Source organism: Antennarius striatus, chromosome 1 (genome assembly GCF_040054535.1).
Source record: "Antennarius striatus isolate MH-2024 chromosome 1, ASM4005453v1, whole genome shotgun sequence".
NCBI classification, from domain to species: domain Eukaryota; kingdom Metazoa; phylum Chordata; class Actinopteri; order Lophiiformes; family Antennariidae; genus Antennarius; species Antennarius striatus.
In genome coordinates, this window is record NC_090776.1 from 11,434,897 (window position 1) to 11,454,647 (window position 19,751).

The window sequence follows — 19,751 nt, forward strand, 5'->3', positions numbered from 1 at the left end:
GTCATCGTCATCATCAACATCAACATCAACATCGTCATCATCATCATCATCAATAACCACAGACTGAAAAGTTAATGGAGAGCGTGTATACAGAGTCAACACATCTTAAAGCTCTACATCGGCACAGGGATGTATTGCTTTCATGATTATTGGTTTGCTTGTATGTAATTAAGTGGGAACCTAATTAAGTGATCTCTATTTATCGGTTTGACTGGAGATGAGTTTTAATTGTACATTTAAAACCCTCTCAGTAGGACATGAACGCTGTATAAATTTACTGCTGTATACGTTCAGTGCATTTCTGTAATGGAGGGTGACCTCAGAAACATTCTTCCCTGAAGCGCCAAAACTTTCAATTAAGGAATTAATCATCACTCATGCTATAGCTGGCCTCCAAAGGGAGTGTAAGCAGAGAGCAACGGCTGAGATCAACAAAGCAAAGAACATATTGAACAGAGGAATTTTAAAAGCAGAGAATACATTAAGATCTTACCTACGTCCACACTTCTCTGAGCAAGCACATCACAAAGATGTTATTGTCTTTTGTTGGACCACTTGATTACTCTGCCACTCATCCATTCACCCTAAAGCTCCGTTTTTCATTGCCGCTAATTGGATGTGTTCACACTCCAACATACTCTTCATCCAGGGATAGATCTATTACTTAGGCACCTGAAATTGGTCTCTTTTTGCCTCAGTGTTCATCTCACATAGTGAAATTCACGAATGCTGAACCAACACGATTGTAGTTGATTTGTTTTATGTGCAAATGTTTCAAAACTTGAACTGATGTGTTGATGTAGGAGGACTGTTTCAGGGTCAGCTGGAGCTACAGCTAAGATGTCGTTGCTGTAATTGGGGAAGCCGACTCTCTTTTAGAGGGTAGTATTCCAGAAATATGAAAGTGTTGCATTCTGCAAATTATTTTTACATTAATGGCCTCCATTTATGTTTTTAGTCTAACCTCTTTTCCTTCAACCTGACTTGTGTACTGTACTTCAGTTTCAAGTATTTATTTCCTGTATATCCCAAAGTGACTTTCACCAACCCCCAGAGAATGGGTGTGAGCTCAGAACTCTTAGAGAGAGGAGTAAAGAGAAGTCGTAGAAGTGTGATAATAATGGTGAATACACCCTGATCTGCTTCATCTGATTGCTCATAAGTACAGATTGTGAAATCCAGAGACAGGACTTGACTTGTTGGGATGTCACCTGAAGAAGACATTTACTGCTAATAACTCTGTCACCCATGATCAGACTCTGTTATCAATGGAAGGACATGGTGTCACACGGTTTGAATATTTGGTCTGTTTGAATAATTATTACAATGAACGGCAGAATATCATGACTGGCCTAGGAGAGAGATATTTATGTGTCTTATTTTCCCTGCATGAAAGTTTCACTGTATTTCTAATAATATACTTTACATTAATATTCTAACATATTTCTTGAGATGTGTTTTTGTGCCCTGAGGGATATGCCAGGTAGCAACATGTTGAATATATATATATTTTTTGTTGTTTTTTGAGTTATTACTATCAAACTGATGGATAAATAAAAGTTTCACAGTGTTATTTTATTTTAAGTTTATTGATATTGATATATTGATATATATTTTTTTAAATATTTTTTACTTAGATATGTAGTTTATAATAGTAGCAATTAATAAAACATTCTAAATAAATGCAACTTTTATCAGTCATCTTTCTGGCTGTTTGGAATCCTGACTATTTCATGCATATTTAACAATAGGAATGGTTGACATTGTAGATTTTAGTTGGCAGTGTAAAGATTTATGCATCTGAAGAATTACCATATAGACTGTTCTTTGAGCACCAGGGCTCCAACATTTATTGATGGATTCTATTATCGTGTCCCTGAATCACAATCTAGAGTTGGCACAATGATGTGTAATAGTGAATATTTGCAAAAATTGCATTATTAAATTGAACTATTCTGGGAAAATGTTTATGTGAAAATGCTTGTATTTTTAATACTTATCACACAAATAGGGTGATTTCTATGGTAATAGAAACTACAGGATTAAAGCTTAAAATATAAAATGTTATGATTAACAGTAACCAAGTGCCTCATTTAGATGTTGTCGTTCAGGCTGTTAAAGGATCCAGTAGAAGAAACAAACGCTTGGAAAAAATGTGATCATTCCAATGCATTAGCTTTGACCACAGTTGACTGTCTATTTTTTTTACAATCAGTGTCAAATTGGTTATTTTATTATCCATCCATTCATCCATTTTCTTAACCACTTTGTCCGCTGTGGCAGGTCGCGGGGGACTGGAGCCTATCCCAGCTTGCTGGGGTGGGAGGTGGGGGACACTCCGGTTGTGACGCCAGTGCGCCGCAGAGCCACATAGAATCACAGACATACACACACATTCACTTCTGTGGTCAATTTGGGACCAGCCAGTTAACCTGAAGGGCATGTTTTTGGAGTTGGCAGAAGCCAGAAAGCCAACACAGACACGGGGAGAACATGCAAACTCCACACAGAGCAGGACTCGAACCCTCAATCGCCTAGCTGTGCGGAGACAGCGCTACACACTGCACCACTGTGCCCCCACCCCCTTTTTTTCTTTTTTAAAATTATTATTATCAAATGCAGTGATTATAATCAGTAAGAGGAGATCTACGTTCTCTGTCCCTTACAATTTAAGGATGCTTTTTCCATAATTACCTGGACTAACTCTCCTTGAAAATATGGATCACGAAGCACAGTTATATTTTTGGTCCAAGGTGAAAGGCAGCCGTTCTGCAGCCGGTTACTAATTCAGCTGAATCTAGAGGGAGATCCTTAAAGCCTTCTGCATATTTCATTAAGCTGCTCATTGTTATTCTGTACTGGATTTTAATTAAGAATAGAAGAAACCCAACTGTGTGATTTAAGTGTATATCTGTGTGCATGCAAGGTTTTCCTCTCAGGTGGGGTAGACTGTTACTGCTTTATGTAGTTCTCTGCTTTCTCCCTGCTAATCCCATCCAGTGATGGACACATTCATTTATTGGTATCCATATGAAGAAAACCTCTTCCTGGTAGAAACCAAGCAGGTGATGTGGACTTTGGTGAAGCAGACCAACCAGCCTTCTCAGGGAAACCTTTTATTGACAACTGTATGATGTGGGGAAATCTTGTTTTGAGTCACGTTACATTTTAGTGTTATCTATGTCAGGAACAAACAAACTACTGTCCATGAGCATTAAACTCATCTGATTTTTATGTTTTGGCCTCTGAAACCGTTTTGCCCTCTTAGAAACAATTGGCCTCATCACACTCTAGTGATAAGTGTTGAGATCGGCACTATAGTACTTCAGTCGATGGTGCTGACCAAGGGTGTGGGAAATGAAGCTTCCAGCCAGTACATTCAAATGGAGAATTGTGATTAATTGCAATCGATAGTGTTGGCATGGACACTCAAGAGTTCCCATCTGTGGCCTTGGTGTTCAGCTAGTTCCACATAGCAGCACACACGCTTAGACACTGCAATACATAACACATCATAATGTGAAGCCTCCACTCTATCAGCGCTGAATGGCATCCGATGACAAGTCATCTATTTCTGATTCCCCGCAAACACGCTTCACCCACATTCGCCCTCAGGACACAGCAAAGTGATGGACTCAGCCTGTGGAGGTGTAATGAGGCTGAAGGGCCAGAGGATGAGTCGATAGCAGACTGAGTCAGAAAGACTGCATAACAATCTGGACCGAAGTTATGAGGCGTTTCCTGTCCTCCAAAAAGTCTGGTTCAATCTGTAATCTCTCGGCATGTGTGCAGATAACTTTCAGAGTCTCCTCTGGGCCGGTGTCAAGTTGTCTACTTGTCCACAAATTGAATAAAGTAATCACTTACTCCGTTGGAGCTGACTCACTGCACGGCAAACACGGTCAAACCAGTTTTAAAGTAGTCTGCATGTTTGTCAGTAAAAGTCTAAGAGTTTATACATCACTTCTTGAATAGAATCAGAATCAGTTTTATTGGCCATCGTTTGTTGAAAAACAGACAAGGAATTTGTTTCTGGCAGGTGGTGTCTCAAACTGTACATTCATACATTAAATTTAACTATTCCAAATACTTTAAATACTATAAAAAACTATACTAAATGCAAAACACAAGACGCAAAACGCAGTAGGTGGGGGGGGGGGGGACACAGTGCTGAGTGCTTATGTAAACAGGTTGCAAGGACTGGAGACAAATAATTTAACATTTATTGTTCAAGTGTCTTATGGCTTGTGGGAAGAAACTGTTCTTTAGTCTGGTGGTTTTTGAGAGGAGGGCTCTGTAGCACCTCCCAGAGGGTAGACTGGGGTTGTGAATGGGATGGGGGTGGGGCGGGCAAAGGGTGTGAAGGGGTGCGGTGCAGACAGTCTTTGTTGAGGGGAGTGGAGGTGCGAATGGTGGTGTGATATGGGCTGCAGGTAGTGGAATGGGGGTGGTGGTTGTGAAGTGTTTTTCAAACCTACAGTAGAATCTGTTGAGGTCGTCAGCATGGGGGGGCGGGCGTCTGTAGCCGGTGATGTCCTGCAGACCTCTCCACAGAGATGAGGGGTTGTTGGCTGAAAAGTTTTCTTTCAGCTTGTCAGAGTAACTCCTCTTAGCTACTCTGATCTCCTTAGTCAGTGTGTTCCTGGTCTGCCGGTACAGAGCCCTGTCCCCAGATCTGTAGGCCTCCTCCTTAGCCAAGCGCAGTTGTCTCAGCTTGGCTGGGAACCATGGCTTGTTGTTGCTGTATGTGCGGAAGGTCTTGGTTCGCACATGCAGGTCCTCACAGCAGCTAATGTAGGCTGTCACAGTGTCCGTGTAATCATCCAGGTTGTCTGTAGCAGCTTAAAAAACACTCCAATCGGTGCAGTCAAAACATTCCTGTAGTTCCTGCTTTGCCTAGTTGGTCCATTTCTTCACTGTTTTCACCACAGGCTGAGATGTTCTCAGTCTCTGTCTGTAGGCTGGGATGAGATGGACGAGGCAATGATCAGAATGTCCCAAAGCTGCGCGGGGGACCGAGCGATAAGCGTCCTTAGTTACAGTGTAGCAGTGATCCAGCGTGTTGTTGTCCCTCGTCGGACAGGTCATATGCTGTCTGTATTTAGGGAGCCCGTTGTTTAGTTTCGCTCTGTTGAAGTCCCCCAGGATGATTAAAAATTAGTCCGGGTGTTTTCTTTCAATGTCCGTGATTTGTTCCGCTAATGTATGGAGTGTGACATCCACATTAGCTTGTGGTGGAATGTAAACACCAACGAACACGAAAGAGGAGAACTCCCGCGGAGAATAAAAGGGCTTGCAGTTGATAAAGAATGTCTCAATGTTCGATCCACAGAACCTGCTGAGCACTGTGACATCCTTACACCGACTTTCGTTGATGTAGAAACATATTCCACCGCCCTTGGTTTTCCCCGACCGCTCCTTGACGCGGTCCGCTCTGTGAAGTCTGAAGTCCGGCAGATGCAGAGCGCCGTCGGGGATGGATTCACTGAGCCAAGTTTCAGTGAAACACAGGGCAGCGGAACGTGCAAAGTCCATTTTTTCCCGCAGAGGAGGTGCAGCTCGTCTAGTTTATTGAGCAATGAGCGGAGATTAGCCAGATGTATTGATGGTAGCAGGGTCCTGAATCCCTGCTGGCGGAGTCTCACCAGCACACCAGCTCTCTTACCCCGACGTCTGCGTGGCCGCAGCCCATAAGGGGCCGCAGCTCCGCCGATCTACAGTAGATCTCCGCAAAAGTGCTCGGATCTCACGCAAACTGCGGAATAAAAATGACCCGATAAGAACTGTCTGATGGCCAGCAGTTCCTCAGAGGAATAGGTGGTGGGATAGAACTCAGAAACAGCCCCGTAGGTCGACAAAAAACACAAAATAATAAAAATAATAAAATAATACTTTTTTGAAGGCCTGGGCATCCGGCTTCCTCCCACTTCCAAAAACATGCGTTTCAGGTTAATTGGCCAGTCCCAAAATGCCCATAGGGGTGAGTGTGTGTGTACATGATTGTCTTAGTGTGTCGCTCCACGGCGCACTGGTGTCATGCCCGGAGTGTCCCCCACCTCATGACCTATGCCAGCTAGGATAGGCTCCAGCTACCCGTGACCCACTGCGGCGGACAAAGCGGTAGACAATGAATGAATGAATGAATGAATAAAGGCCTGGCATTTGGAATGCAATGTGATTCAGACAGAGCTTTTGTTCCTGACCTAATGTGATTCTACAGAGGTTTAACAGGCAGCCTTCATATGAAATCAGCGCTGGAATCGACCAGCAGAGCTCGTGTTCGCTGAACTATTGTGCTGACATAAGGAGCTATGTGTTGGACCGGGTCAGAGGAGAGTCTGGTGCTGTCGGACCCCGTCTTGAAGTGTGATTTACTGTAACGTCGCTCTTTGTAGGGGATTTAATGAGGGTGAGAGGCTGCTGCGAGACCAGATGGTTACTCAACAAGTTCTCAGCATCACTTCCCATGTAAAAACACAGTTAAAGCAGGCCATTGCATTCATAAATATATAAACTCGTGCTGAAACAAGCCTATTTTTCACCCTTAGTCTCTCTCCTACTCCCATCCATCACAAAGGAGACAAACAGAACCTAGCCAGACACTCCAGAGGCCTTCCTAACGCAGTGTGATACTCTGTTAAAAACGCTTCCTCCCTCTAATAAACCCAAGAATACCGTTTGCAGTGCACACGTTCTAAGTTCTTCTTAATTAATGCCATTGTGTACAGTTGATCCAACCAGGGCCTGGGAGTGTTGGTTTCTGATCAATGGCTTCATATGCTGGAAGTAATTATTTTGCGTAAAGATGAAAGTTGGGGTGCGGCAGCACAAACAGCCTGTGGATCCTGCCATTTTTAATTAGTGCTGCACATCTCCTGCTCTATATGGAAAATTAGCATCCTCTGTTGAGGATGAGGGATTTTGTTACACAACCGTCTGTAGGTGGTCGTGTGTTGGAAGATTTTTGTATGCCAAATGGTCGGATGTGGTTGGAAATTACATTATACTGTCCCTTTCGACTCCTGAATATGGATTGCAAGATGTTGCGTTTGGTGCGCTTCAGCTTTAAAGATTAAATGTACCTGTTGTTATTTTCCAGGGTGGCTTTTTTTCTATTTCTTGCTCAGGAAAAACTTGCCGTTTATCTGAATACACAAGTTATATACATGTAATCAGAATTATGAGAGAGATTCTCATGTGGAAAATATGATTTTTTCATAATAAAATCTAACTTAAAAAGATAAATATATTGAATATTGATGCGAAATCCAGGATTTGAGGTACATGAGTTTGAACAGTTGGCTGACATGTTTTGTCAAGTACCTGATAATGTGAACATCACCGCCAGCATTGACCACGTATCTTTGTCTCCTCTTTTAGGAATGCCCAGGTTCACCAGCCAGCCGTCGCCGGCCACTGTGCATTCAGGAAGCTGCCAGGTCATGGCATGTGAGGTCCTCCCAGATCTGGTGCCCTTCATCCGGTGGGAAAAAGACCGGCACCTGCTTGAGCTGAGCACCAGGGTGATCCAGCTGCACAGTGGAGCCTTGGTGATCAGCAACGCTTCGCAGGCAGATGCTGGCCTTTACCGCTGTCTGGTGGAAAATGTGGGTTCGTCCAAGTCCAGTGATGAGGCTCAGCTCCAGATAGTACCAGGTAATAACATACGTGACTTTTCGGGATGATTTCATAGTTGTTCAGTAGTACTCTTCCTTTGGTATCAAAAAGTGAAAGCATTATCCCTGCATCGCCTTGATTGTTCCCGTTCATCAAATATTTTCACATCCTTGAGTAAGCCACGGTGCAATTGTTTCTATTGTTGTATTGTATTGTTAAATCTCTTGTGCAGTAAATTGAAATTAAAATGTAGTTCAGTGCATCAGATGATTACTGTGCAACACGCTGTCTTCTTAAGGCTGCTCATTACCTTCAGCATGAAGGAATCTGTAGTGTTGTGAGAGACGCTTGAATGCCAAAAGGATCGGTGGAACTCCCACTGGGCTTATCAGTGATGCAAACGGTAACTCATCCGTAGCTCCAAAGGGGGCTGAATTCCATTGTGGCAGTGTCTCAACTCTCCCCTGAAGTTTTATTTACTGAGTTGTTAAGCACCAGGCTCCTGGCAGCACAGAGGAGATATTAGTGGTCATAAATCAACATCAACAAGACCCCAGTGGGGTTTTTTTTTTTTTTTTATCTCTGCAAGTCTCCTCTAAGGTTGTGTGGTGGAGTGGCAAAAAAAAGCCCAAAGCATGCAGCAGGAAGGACAACTTTAAAAGCTGTGTGAAGAAAATGAAAGACACTTTGTTTGGGTACTACCGGATTCAAAAGTGACAGAATACATTTAAAACAGTTTCTGTCATGTCACAATAAATCAAACAGAGAATTAAGTGTTTCCACAGCAAGTTGTGAAAGGACTTGATGAACATGAATTAATGTTTGTTTACCTTGGAGTAGGAGATTATGTGTACACCTGTGTCTGTTTATTTGTTGGACGGGTTGTCAGGTTAGGTAAAAATTCCTAAATGGATTTCCTGTAGACTGGTAGGGTTAGAAAAAGGGGGATGATTCATCCGTGTTCTTGAAATGATCACTGGACTATGGGTTTGACCTTGAATAAGGATTGATTGAATTAAAGGGAGCTGTTGAACTCTGTGGAGGTACTGTATGCAGTCAGTTGTATGTCATTCTAGAATCCTAGTGTGAGAGTCACGACTCTAAAATGGTGGTTTGTCGTTCCTTTGCTGAAGTCTTTCATGTGTGTTGGGGTCAAACGTGATGTTTTAATTTGCGATATGCTACTCTGGTGGTTAGTTCCACCTGAATTATACAGGATCCCTCTGAACTCCTTGAGAGTTGAGACTTCTGCTGCCTCAGACATCAGCATAGTCATTTTTCATCTGAGCATCCTTGGGTTGGGTGTCAGGAACAATTGCCCGTCAGACGTGACTCCTTTTGAAGTTTTCAAGACGGATGACACCTTTTACTCAGAAGGTCACTGCTGGACTGCAATTACTCACCCCAGCCTTAACCTCAGCCTGAACCCTGACCTGTTTCTCTCCCATCTCAGAAACTGGAGTGGAAAGGAAGCTGGAGTTCCTGGTGCAGCCTGTGTCTGTGAACAAGGTGCTGGGCGCCAGCGTGCTGCTGCCCTGCGTCGCCACTGGTTACCCTGTACCAAACATCCGTTGGCTGTTCGGAGACAAGCTAATAGAAGACAGGTATGAACATGAACTCTGGTTTTAAGGTCGATGCTTCAGTTTTTGCTCCATTTCAGACATTATAGAAGGAAATGTGCATCCGTGAGTTTGTTTCTGCCGGTGTTCCTGCAGAAACCGTTGTGGTTGATCCCTCATGTCTTATCTTTTATTCATTCCCCAGACTCATTGTTACTGTGTGTTACTGTATTCCATTGTGTTTCATTGCATTCCCTAATTCTCAAATATTCCTGGCTTTTGTAGAGCAGACCGTAACAGACCACTTCTTTGTATTTAAAGCTAACACTAACCTGTAGTCCTGGTGCTTGTTCCTCAAGCTGTTAATGCTGTTCTATCACAGAAACACAGAGAGCCACTTCAGCAGGGAGACAAAGCCGCAACAGGGTTGACAGCTAAAGGGGAAGTCCACAAATTAAGAGCCGGGAGGGATTGTCACAGTTCCTGTGCGCTCACTTCTCTGACTCTCATTACCAAAGTTAAGGCAGCTCAAATCCCTTGGAGAGAATGGCATTGGTCCTGGGAAGTTTGACTCTTACCAATTAAGAGAAAACTGTTTACTTAACTTCTCTAAAATAATACGTTTTCAACTTCTGGGGTCAACAAAATGAAGCTTAAATAGGGCTCATTCATCTAAATCCAGCCCCAGAATGGGATTTCTACCTTGAGTGAAATTAATCTAAGGTGAACACATTGGTAGCCACAAGGCTCCAGTGTGGTGTGAGTGAGAATATCATTAAACTTTCCAACCTTTAGTTTCAAAGCACAGCACCACATCTCAAGCTCAATGTCTCACACACTTATGGAATTATCTGAGTACCTCTGACCTCCAATGGGAGCTGGCTAAAAGGTACTTATTAATCTACTCGTATTAATTACAAAACACTATCCAGCGTGCAGACTCGCACCCCTAGGGTGGCTCCAATTGTAATTAGCAAGCATACTGAAGCCTATTTGAAGTGGACCTCCATGCTCCTGCCTTCAGAGCAGAAATGGATACTGGGGTGAATACATTACCATGGCCGCTGGTTTCATTTTCATGCGACATTGACAATTAGAAAGAATAGCAATGAAAGTTTCTTTTTTTCTCCTTGAGAATCTCCTGTCCCTCTCAGGCATTGCGTGAGAGACAGAAGAGCTGCCATCAATTAAAAATTGGTGTGGCATGAAAAGTGCCTAATTGATCTTTGGTACAAAGCACACACAGGGCCTTGAAAGTGGGACTGCCAAAGCCACAGACAGGGGATGAGATTTTATGAATATGTGCCAAAGCTTCCGTGTGAAGGCAGAGTGGCTCATTGACTGAAGGGATTATCACATTAAGCTCCTGTTGCACATGTCTTAGTGACATGTTTTTCCTTCTATCTCTCAGTCTGTGGTCACAATAGCAGAAAGATACAGATACTGTTTGGTAGTTTTAGACAGGTGATTCGTGATTGTCTCATCCTCTTGTTATTCTCTACCAGTCCTTCCGCGAGTTGACTGACTCCTCTGATACTTGAAGATACTTTTAAACGCACAGCGGAATGCTTTGAAATGTTTGGAAAATGTGCCATATAAGGAATTTCTGGAAATTTTTTGAAGTGTTTCTTTAATGTGTTAACCTGTCAGAAAAAATACTCTGCAGATTCTTTTGTATCACCTGTCCACGTTGCCATCTAGGAGTCTTTGATAACAGATGGAAACAGGAAAGACGTGGAAATGGAAATTAGAACAGGTGGTTGTCAGACTCTGTTGATGAGAGGTTGATTTCCTTCTGTGTTACTGTATTCATTTCCAGTAAGTTTCCCTGCATACCGTCATGAAATGTAAAATGGGATTATATTACACAATGTTTTGTCCTTTAGAATAGTCACAAGGTCAAATTGAATGGTTAGTACCGTGAATCATTGGTGTTATTTTGGAACGTGATTGTAGACTACATGTTAAACCTCAGGTCAGTTTTACTGGGAAAGTGCTGCAGAGATGGAAAAGAGAAATGTTGAAGTAAATAAAGACAAAAGTTGTGGAATGTAAACCTGGAACTTTTAACTGGATGGGAAGGGGGGGTCTGTCTTTTCCCTTGAGTATGTGGGTGTGCAGCATATTTATACTAAATAGGCATATTGTGTATACTATATATGCATAGTATACATATATAGTATTTGTAGTACACGGTAATCTGTGTAGTGTATAGATATTCAGGGTTGTAACTTTTGATGGATTTGGTCTCCATAGACCGGGTCTGTGAGGACTCCACAGCCCATTAAGGCCACACGCTGTTAAATGAGAAGGGTGTGGTCTACAGAGAATCTCCCCAGCTCATCCCATCCTACCCATGAAGCACTATGTCTGTTGCCTAGCAACATTGGCTGAACTCGACTTGATTATTTGATGGGTAGTTGTAGTCAAAGCTGTGTAGGTGTAGTAGTATTAGTAGTTTAGATGAAATGGAATATTATTGATGCCAGCTGTTGCAGTTACTGAAACTGAGCCAGGAATATTAATTTTATTGTGTTATTTATCATGAAATCAAGAAATAGTGATGCTGAAATGACAATATATTGACACATACTATTTTCAGGAAAATATCTTCATAATTCATGAACCTGTATCAAGTAGTTCAGTCACAGCAAAACACACCATCTACTGCCACGTTAAAGGAAGTTGGAAAAGAACTGTTTGCATAGTATAATTAATTAAAATTCCACCACAGCAGTGTAAGAGACACTTACCTGACGTGTTTGTTTGTATAACCTTTTTATCTCATTAAACAAGATAAATTTAAAAATTAAAACTTGAATTTTGGGTTTAGTCTTGTTTCCTTCTTTTTTGGTTAAAATTTGAAGATTAAGCATATTTAGCATTTAAATAAATAGACTAAACAAGGACAATCTCTTTGTGTAATACTATATTTTAAGCTGTACTTGTAAAAAACATCCTTAGCAACTGTCCTGTGCCTCATCAACGCTGTCCCCAGGTACCATTGTGGACAAAGAATCAGACCTTTGGATTTGTCACACATGCTGGTTCTGATAACACTAGAAATGTCAGTCATCTTTTGTTCTTGGGAGTATCGCTCTGTCACCTAATAGAATTCTCCAGCAGTCAATAAAACGGATGAATTATGTATGTCGGCTAGCAACAGGGGATTGACAGAGCATGTAAATCAACCTTCTTCCAAAGCCTCCAAGTCATCCATCTCTGCTCCTCCTTGTCGTCTCACCTTCATTTAAATATAATTGTGTATATATGCATTTACTTATGTATGAAGAGAGAAGCACGGTGTGGGAAATCATCCCCTCACACATGCATGGGTCCACCAGGATTACTATTCACACTCAAGAACACACACTCACATGTATACATATATATGCACAGGCACACATTTGAGTATGATGAGTGCTTTTTGTGGCATCTGGAGCTTTAAATACATGGAATATTAAAAAAAATTGGGGGTGCAGGACATTTGAGATAAGTCATTACCATGAAATTTTTTATTATCTGCTATTTGGTTTATGTGATTAAACCTGCTTAACATAAGCAGTATCAACCTCCTGTAGGTGGAAATATACAACCTGAAAGTTGTTTCCATTCATCAATAAATCCACAGAGGCAGGATCAGACATATTTTGTTGTCACGCTCATGATGTCAAACTGTTTCACGGTGTTGACTGGAGGAGCAAACACGCCTTCACCAGTGTGGAGGTTATTTATCAGAGAAGCCGACACGATTACAATTCACTATAAATCTGTTTCAAGGGTTCAAAGAGATGGGATAAGGTCTGAGTTTTTAACACAGCGAATCCTGTTCGAGACATGGAATAATACATCACCCATCTCTGTACATAGAGTCAAGCATTAGTTACAACAAATAAAGGTTATGAACCTCTTTTAAAGTACAAAAATCCTGTTATGCTGCACAATATATAATAATAGTTATTTGTTAGCTTTACCTGCTGTCTTAAAAATGGTGGGAGTCCTTCATTCTGGCCCTCTTTTCATATTCAGAACTATTTTTCGTCCTTATTGAAGTTTGTTTAGTTGAAACATAGCAATCAGTTACATAGTTTTGTATATTTATATCTAATATGGTAGGTTATTGACAGCTCTAACTTTATTCTAAATTTGAGCCCAGGGCGATTTGATCATACCTCTGTTTACCAGTGGAAACGTCAGGTGGGTTTTTGTCCACGTTCTAGACTTTGAAATCTCATATTGATCGCTGCCAGCAGCAAACTGTTCCAATCACAACATGTATCACAAATAGGGTTGGAGGAAGTTTCATGTATTATTACTGTAATGTCATGCATTACCATGTATCATTGTAAAATTGCCAACTCACAGAAATAACATTACGATGTCTAAGTGAATTGTAACGATGTGGAATTGAGCCAACCAGCCTTTTTATGTAATGGTTTGAAAATGGTGATAGCTGTGGAATTGGCTCCACTGCTCTCCAAAAGAAAGCAGAGCTGAGCGACTGCATTTAAATATTCATCTCTACTAACACGCTCAGATGTTGTTGCCTGTAATTGCCTGTAATTCTGTGTGAAGTCACAAAGAGGCACTCAAACTTAAACCTACTTTGTTTTCTCCGTCCTTTCATGTGCAGTTACATTATTAACACCTGCACTATCTGATTTTGTCATTTATTTTTAATTCTATTTTCAAACCGGTGGTGAGACATTGAACACAGAGTTAGCTTCTATTATAAAAACCCAGGAATGGGTAATCTTAGAGAACAGTCTATCAGTGCTAATATCAGATCCTCAGGTGAGACACTAACAGCATCGCATTCGTTCATTTATTCATTGATCTTCATGGACTAGACCAGCATTATTCACCGCATATTCACCTGGTTGCCCGCATTGGCTCCCAGGTTACGCTGGAGCCTATCCCAGCTGGCTGTGGCCAAGAAGCGTGGTCCATTCTGAACGTGTTGTCAGGGCACCGCCAGGCCAGAAATAGACAAACAACCACTCACACTCAGACCTATAGTCAATTTGGAGTGACCAGTTCACCCAAGCCCCATGTTTTTGGAGGTGAGAGGAAGCCGGAGAACCCGGAGAGAACCCACGCAGACACAGGGAGAACATACAGACTCCTCATAGATTCTATGAGGAGTTAGTGTGTCTAGTGTGTCTAGATTGCCGAAAAAGTGTTTTACAATTCCAATGTTGTACTACTGCAGCTTAGTTTTATTACTAACTAAGCCTACTAAAATAGTATGTTTTAGTGGCACATTCAAGTAGGAATCTCATTTGCAGCAGTATCGTCAGTTTTGTTTTGTTTTGCCATCTGTTACTTTTTTTTACTCGTCATGCAATACTTTTTTTAAACTTTTTTTTTTTTTGCAAAATTTCCAGGGTGTATTATTGTGTGGGTGTCTTGGCTGGTTAAGGTCTGTCAGCTGACTCCAGAAAGGGTTTGTATCCTTCATATTCTGAGCAGTGGCTTGTTCACAGATGGAGGGACAAGTTGACAGTAGAGTCAGTGATCTTCAGAGTAGCATCCACCTTTTTAAAAACAAACCACCATAATACATGTGAGCATGATGCGTTGTAACTAACTGTAATAATGTTGATGATGAGGCTCGTGTTTTGTCACTCATCATTCAGTCAAGTAAACTTAACGTTAACATTGTGGCAGCTGTGGATTAGGTGGTAAGAGCGTCGTCCACTTGTCAGAAGATCGTTAGCCCCATGTGCTCCAACCTAAATGCCAATGTATTCTTGAGAAAGGTGTTCTACCCCAACTTACTCCCCTGATGATAAGGGCTGCCCACTTCTCCTCAGGAATGGGTCAATCAAATAAGTATCAGAGAGATTATAGTGTGGGGACCATCTACACACACCTGGCACACACCGCATGGACTAGACGGTAGTCAATCACAAGGAAGAAATGCAGGGCCTAATATTGAAGGTTTGTGATTAGTTTATACAATGTTAATGGTGTTCGACAATTTCAGCTCACTCGTTGTTGTAACATATATTAAGATATAATCATCGTCATCATTAACACAACATCCACTAACACATATTCTTCCCTTTTTCTGTTTTCATTTAAAGACATGTAAGTTCAGACCCTGAGAATTACCATATGAGATAACAATGGTGACTGAGCCAATGACATTGAGAGAGTCTGGTTTCTAGTGTAAGTAAGCAGAGCAACACATACTTCTAGAGACACAGGAGTGCTAACTGATTGGAATTCTGCTTATATTTCACAGCAAGCCAGTAAAATGATAAATGGCTTTGCTGGGATTTGGGTCTGAAACATTGAGACAAGCAACGCGGTTATCTTGAAATGAAGCATCAGAAATCTTGTAGGACATATCTCACTCTCCACCACGCCACAAACCCACAATCTCTCCCGCTCTCTTTACAGCTTGTCCCCTGTCATAACAACTACTATTCTCCACATTCTGGTCATTTATTTTTATTGTCACGAAGGAATTGAGGATAAAAAGAATAAATTGGCTTTTGGCCGCTGGTTGAATCTCAAATCGGTTGCATGTTGCATTTGTTCTAAGACATGGGTGATTCTAAAGAATGTATTCTTTTAGTTAATCCCTGAGAGTTAAAATTGACATAAAATGAACGCAAAGTATTTATATATATTTATATTGACTGATGTCTTGGTCTGTCTGAGTGAATAAGTGAAACAACTCATCTGCAGCTCTTTACTGCGACTGTTACCAGATATATGCTGTTTGTTCTTTACAATTCAATAAAGTCCTGTAGTTGTGTCAAAATTACAAATCATGAGGCTCATGCTGCAGACTTCATTCTCCATGCACTAATAAAAGGATTTTCTGCTCTGGAAGGCAAAGAAAAGCAAACATAGTCATGTATCTTGAGAGTTGTTTTCTTCTCAGAGACCATGTGGCTTTCCATCATGAGCCAGAGGAAAACAAGAACGTTACAAAGGCCGAGTCACTTGAGAAACCCTCGTCTGTCTTATAGACGCCAGCTTCCTTCTCAAGTTAATCTATTGTTATGCCTTTGTTTCCTAAACTTTCTGGTTTTAATGTCTCCTTATTTCCACCATATAATGTGACTCATGTCTGAATAGGAAGAGGTAAATCAAGTCAGCTCATGGCTTCAGTATAGAACTAAATATTTTGGAAATGATAAAAATCCTTCCAGTCGACTTCCCTAGATGGCTAGATCCCGAATATTTCTTGACACTGTGAACATGGTCAAAAGCTGCAAAGTTCAAGTTGACCCCGCTCTGACTCACAGCAGTGAAAACAACACAATAGCTGTCATCTACAGTACATGACAGAGCAGCTAGAGATTATTCAGGTGGTGGAGAGGTCGGTGGTGAATGAGCAAAATGAGGAGAAAGGGAGGCCAATCAAAAAAAAATCTTCCCACTCCAACCTTTAATAGAGAATCCCCTGTTTTCTCAGTGACAGTTGTGAATCCACCTGCGTCCCTCTTTTGCTTCAGTTGGCATGACCCATGTCCAGCGTTTGTCACCGCACCAATGATTGCTTTGTGACAGTATTGTGCACTGCCTCCATCAACACATGCACATTCCCACAACTCTTGAGTGATCTTCCGTGTCCTCTTGCCCAGGTGTACCGACCTTGCCACTAGTCTATGTTACGGACGGATGAGTCACCGCTCACACGTACCAAATGTGTTCTTTTCCCATCAAACACCTCTCTACGGCTGCTGCCTTCAAAGCCGAATGACAGAACAGGGAGACAAAGCTATGTTCAAGACCTCAGCGTGCCGGTAGGACGGTCTTGACACCTTTTTTGGGCCAGTTTCACACAGCAAACCTACATAGGAAGGATGTTGTTCTATTAAAATTTTGAAACTTAGAGATGAGGACAGGATGAAAGTTTTTTTTCCCCACACATGGTCCAGGCTGAGAACAGGATGAAACCTATGGAGATGTGTCAGAGTGATCGTTAGGGTTTGTCGGTGTCTTGCTTAGAGTATCACCTCAGCGGTGACCTTCAGTCCTCAAGCAGGTCCTCAAGTTCTCATGAACTTGATTAGAATCAGCTTATATGTGTACACATATTTGTCTTTAGGTAAAACATGTTCAGGTTCACATAATGATTGTCAGATTTAACGTGTATGCCACTTCACGACATAAAGAAACCAACATGAAATATTGTAAGAAAAAACCAAAACTGTCGGAAGGCTAGGCTAGTTAGCGTCATTGTGTCTCGTCTGTCTGACAGACGCGTCTGCTTTTTGTGATGTTACATTTCTGTGGAAGTGACAGCCAACTAATTGACTAATTCAACAGCTCTTTTCAGGTGAACACACACTGTGTAGTGCAGTTTTAATTAGCACCACTCACCGGCGTCTCCCACCACAGATCTGCATCTAATGCACAGTAGTCTCTCTATATCCTTACAGCAGGAACTTGGTCTCAATTGAAATGAACATAAGTGAATAGCAATCCCTCAGAATGGCATTAGGTGTCTTGGGCCCATCTAGCTCAAGCCAATTGACTCTATCTTCCTCCCTCATGGTCTGTAAACACAAACACACTCTTGTTCCTCAGGCCACTTACATTGCTGGCGTCGGAGCAGAGATTGACTTGCTCTAAGCAGAATGACAGATTGGCTGGTGGTTTGATGTGTGCTGTGTGCTTCTCTCATGCACAAGACAAGCTGTCAATGCTACACAGTGCATGCAGCACTACGGGCCACAGTATGAATAGTAGTCGTGGTGAGACAAACTGCAGGGATCACTGCCACAGTAAGCTCAGGATGTCTTTTAGAGGAATTTGGCATGCAGAGCTTCACAGCAGAACCAACGTCCTTTTGTGCACAGCGAAGGTGTTGGTGTAAAGAAAGACATTTGGTGTTTTCAATGTTTCAGGGACCAAAAGAAAAATCACCCACTGATTTCATCAATACTATTTTCTCCACGTTGGAAACCGCGAGTGTTTTCCGTCAGGTCCTCTGTTCTGTGCTGTTTCTCTTTGAAAATCTGCTGTCAGAATGAACACAGTGTGATTTTTGACTCAGGAGTTAACAACTGATGCAGCTCTCAAATATTACCTGTTTTCTGCCTGAAGGGGTCAACAGATTTGTTTGACCTGAATTCATGACCCTGCTGTTACACACAAGTTTACCGTCAATAGTTTGACTCTCTTCCGAAGCAGCTAGCCTTATCAAACAGAGACGTGATTTGAAGTGAAGCGGTGATGTCGCTGTGGAGACATCAGGTTGAGGGGCACTCCAACGCTCCACTTCAGCTCTAACAGGCATGCAGATGGTCTTTAAGGCCAAAGCTGCCAGAACTCAGGAGTAGTCAGGGGGAGAGAGAAGCAGGAGGCTCGTCAGCAGTTCGATTCAAACTCAGCCTGTTTTCCTCGATGCACTTTTATCTCTGCTTTTACCCTCACTGCTGCATCACAGTCACAGGAATGATTGCACCCTCGTGTCGCTTTCCTCGGTTGCATCACACTTGCTGCGGGCCTCTTTGGATTTCATCCTCTTCAGCTGACCCATTGCTCCCTCTCTTCTACTCGTCTCCGTTTCTCTCCTTCACTTATTGATTTCTGTCTTCTTTCCTCTCAGCCTCCTACTATCATGCTCCAATGATTGTTGGATCCAGCCAGCGTTTGACCACAGACACTTTCCCCCCAAGGCCTGTTGGCAAAATCAAAGTTGGCACTGTTTAAAACAGAAGAGGGTCACTGGTTCATTGAGATACTATAAATAAAGATGAGTGGTTATATTTTTGGCCTGGGTACCAAATGAATAAGAAATAATTTATACGTCACTTGTTTGAGTTTTACAGTGTTAGTAATGACTCCTCAGTGTTCCAGGATGTAAATACATCTTTCAAATATGATAAACATAAGCGATAAACCAAACATTTATTTATATATGATGATTTAGCGTTGAATTAGTGTTGCTTCCAGTTGTTCTATTTCCCTTCTGTTTCGGCAGTTTTCCACCTTCTCACTCTCTTTATATCAGAATGTACATTTTAAATTGTAAGTTGCTTTTTATTTCAGTGTTGCTGATTAGGCTTTATGTATAATTTATTCATTCAGAGGTGGTAAAAGGTGAGAGAGCAAGTGATGCGAGGCAGAGATGCAGGGTCAGTGACAGGCCAGCAGAGCAGCGTGCAGCTGCAGGGACTGCAGCCTTTAAGCGCTCAATGAACTGAATGGAAATGAGCTGCAATGACTTTTTACATATTCCTTAAATAGTACGGGTGCATTCTTCAGTCCCATCTTACTCATTTTTTTCTTCCTATTCCACTTTTTTTTTCTCATCGTCTGCAGCGAGGGTCGCATGGAGGTGATGGGGGGAGGCAGTCTCCAGATCTCTAATCTCACAATGGAGGATGCTGGCATCTACACCTGCATGGCTGATAACGGCAATGCGACCATTGAAGCACAGGCCCACCTCAACTTAAAAGGTACGCTCAATTCATTCTCTGCTACCTTTTTTTTTTCAGAGACATCCAATCAGAGCTCCGACTAATGGCTTTCCAAGAGTAAATCAGGAACAAAGTGAGCACATAAGCCAAAATTAAAGCACTAGAGAATAATGAGGAGCCCTGG

At 41.9% G+C, this 19,751-nt stretch overlaps 1 protein-coding gene across 9 annotated transcripts in view; it reads left to right on the top strand.

Moving 5' to 3' along the window:
• neo1a (neogenin 1a) overlaps positions 1-19,751 on the top strand; it is a 156,051-nt gene that overhangs the window by 78,189 nt on the left and 58,111 nt on the right. For all 9 annotated transcript variants that reach the window (XM_068310132.1, XM_068310175.1, XM_068310140.1 and 6 more), the window contains exons 3-5: positions 7,381-7,656; positions 9,071-9,221; positions 19,470-19,606. In XM_068310132.1, coding sequence (XP_068166233.1) covers positions 7,381-7,656; positions 9,071-9,221; positions 19,470-19,606 — 564 coding nt within the window. The remainder of the gene's footprint in view (positions 1-7,380; positions 7,657-9,070; positions 9,222-19,469; positions 19,607-19,751) is intronic.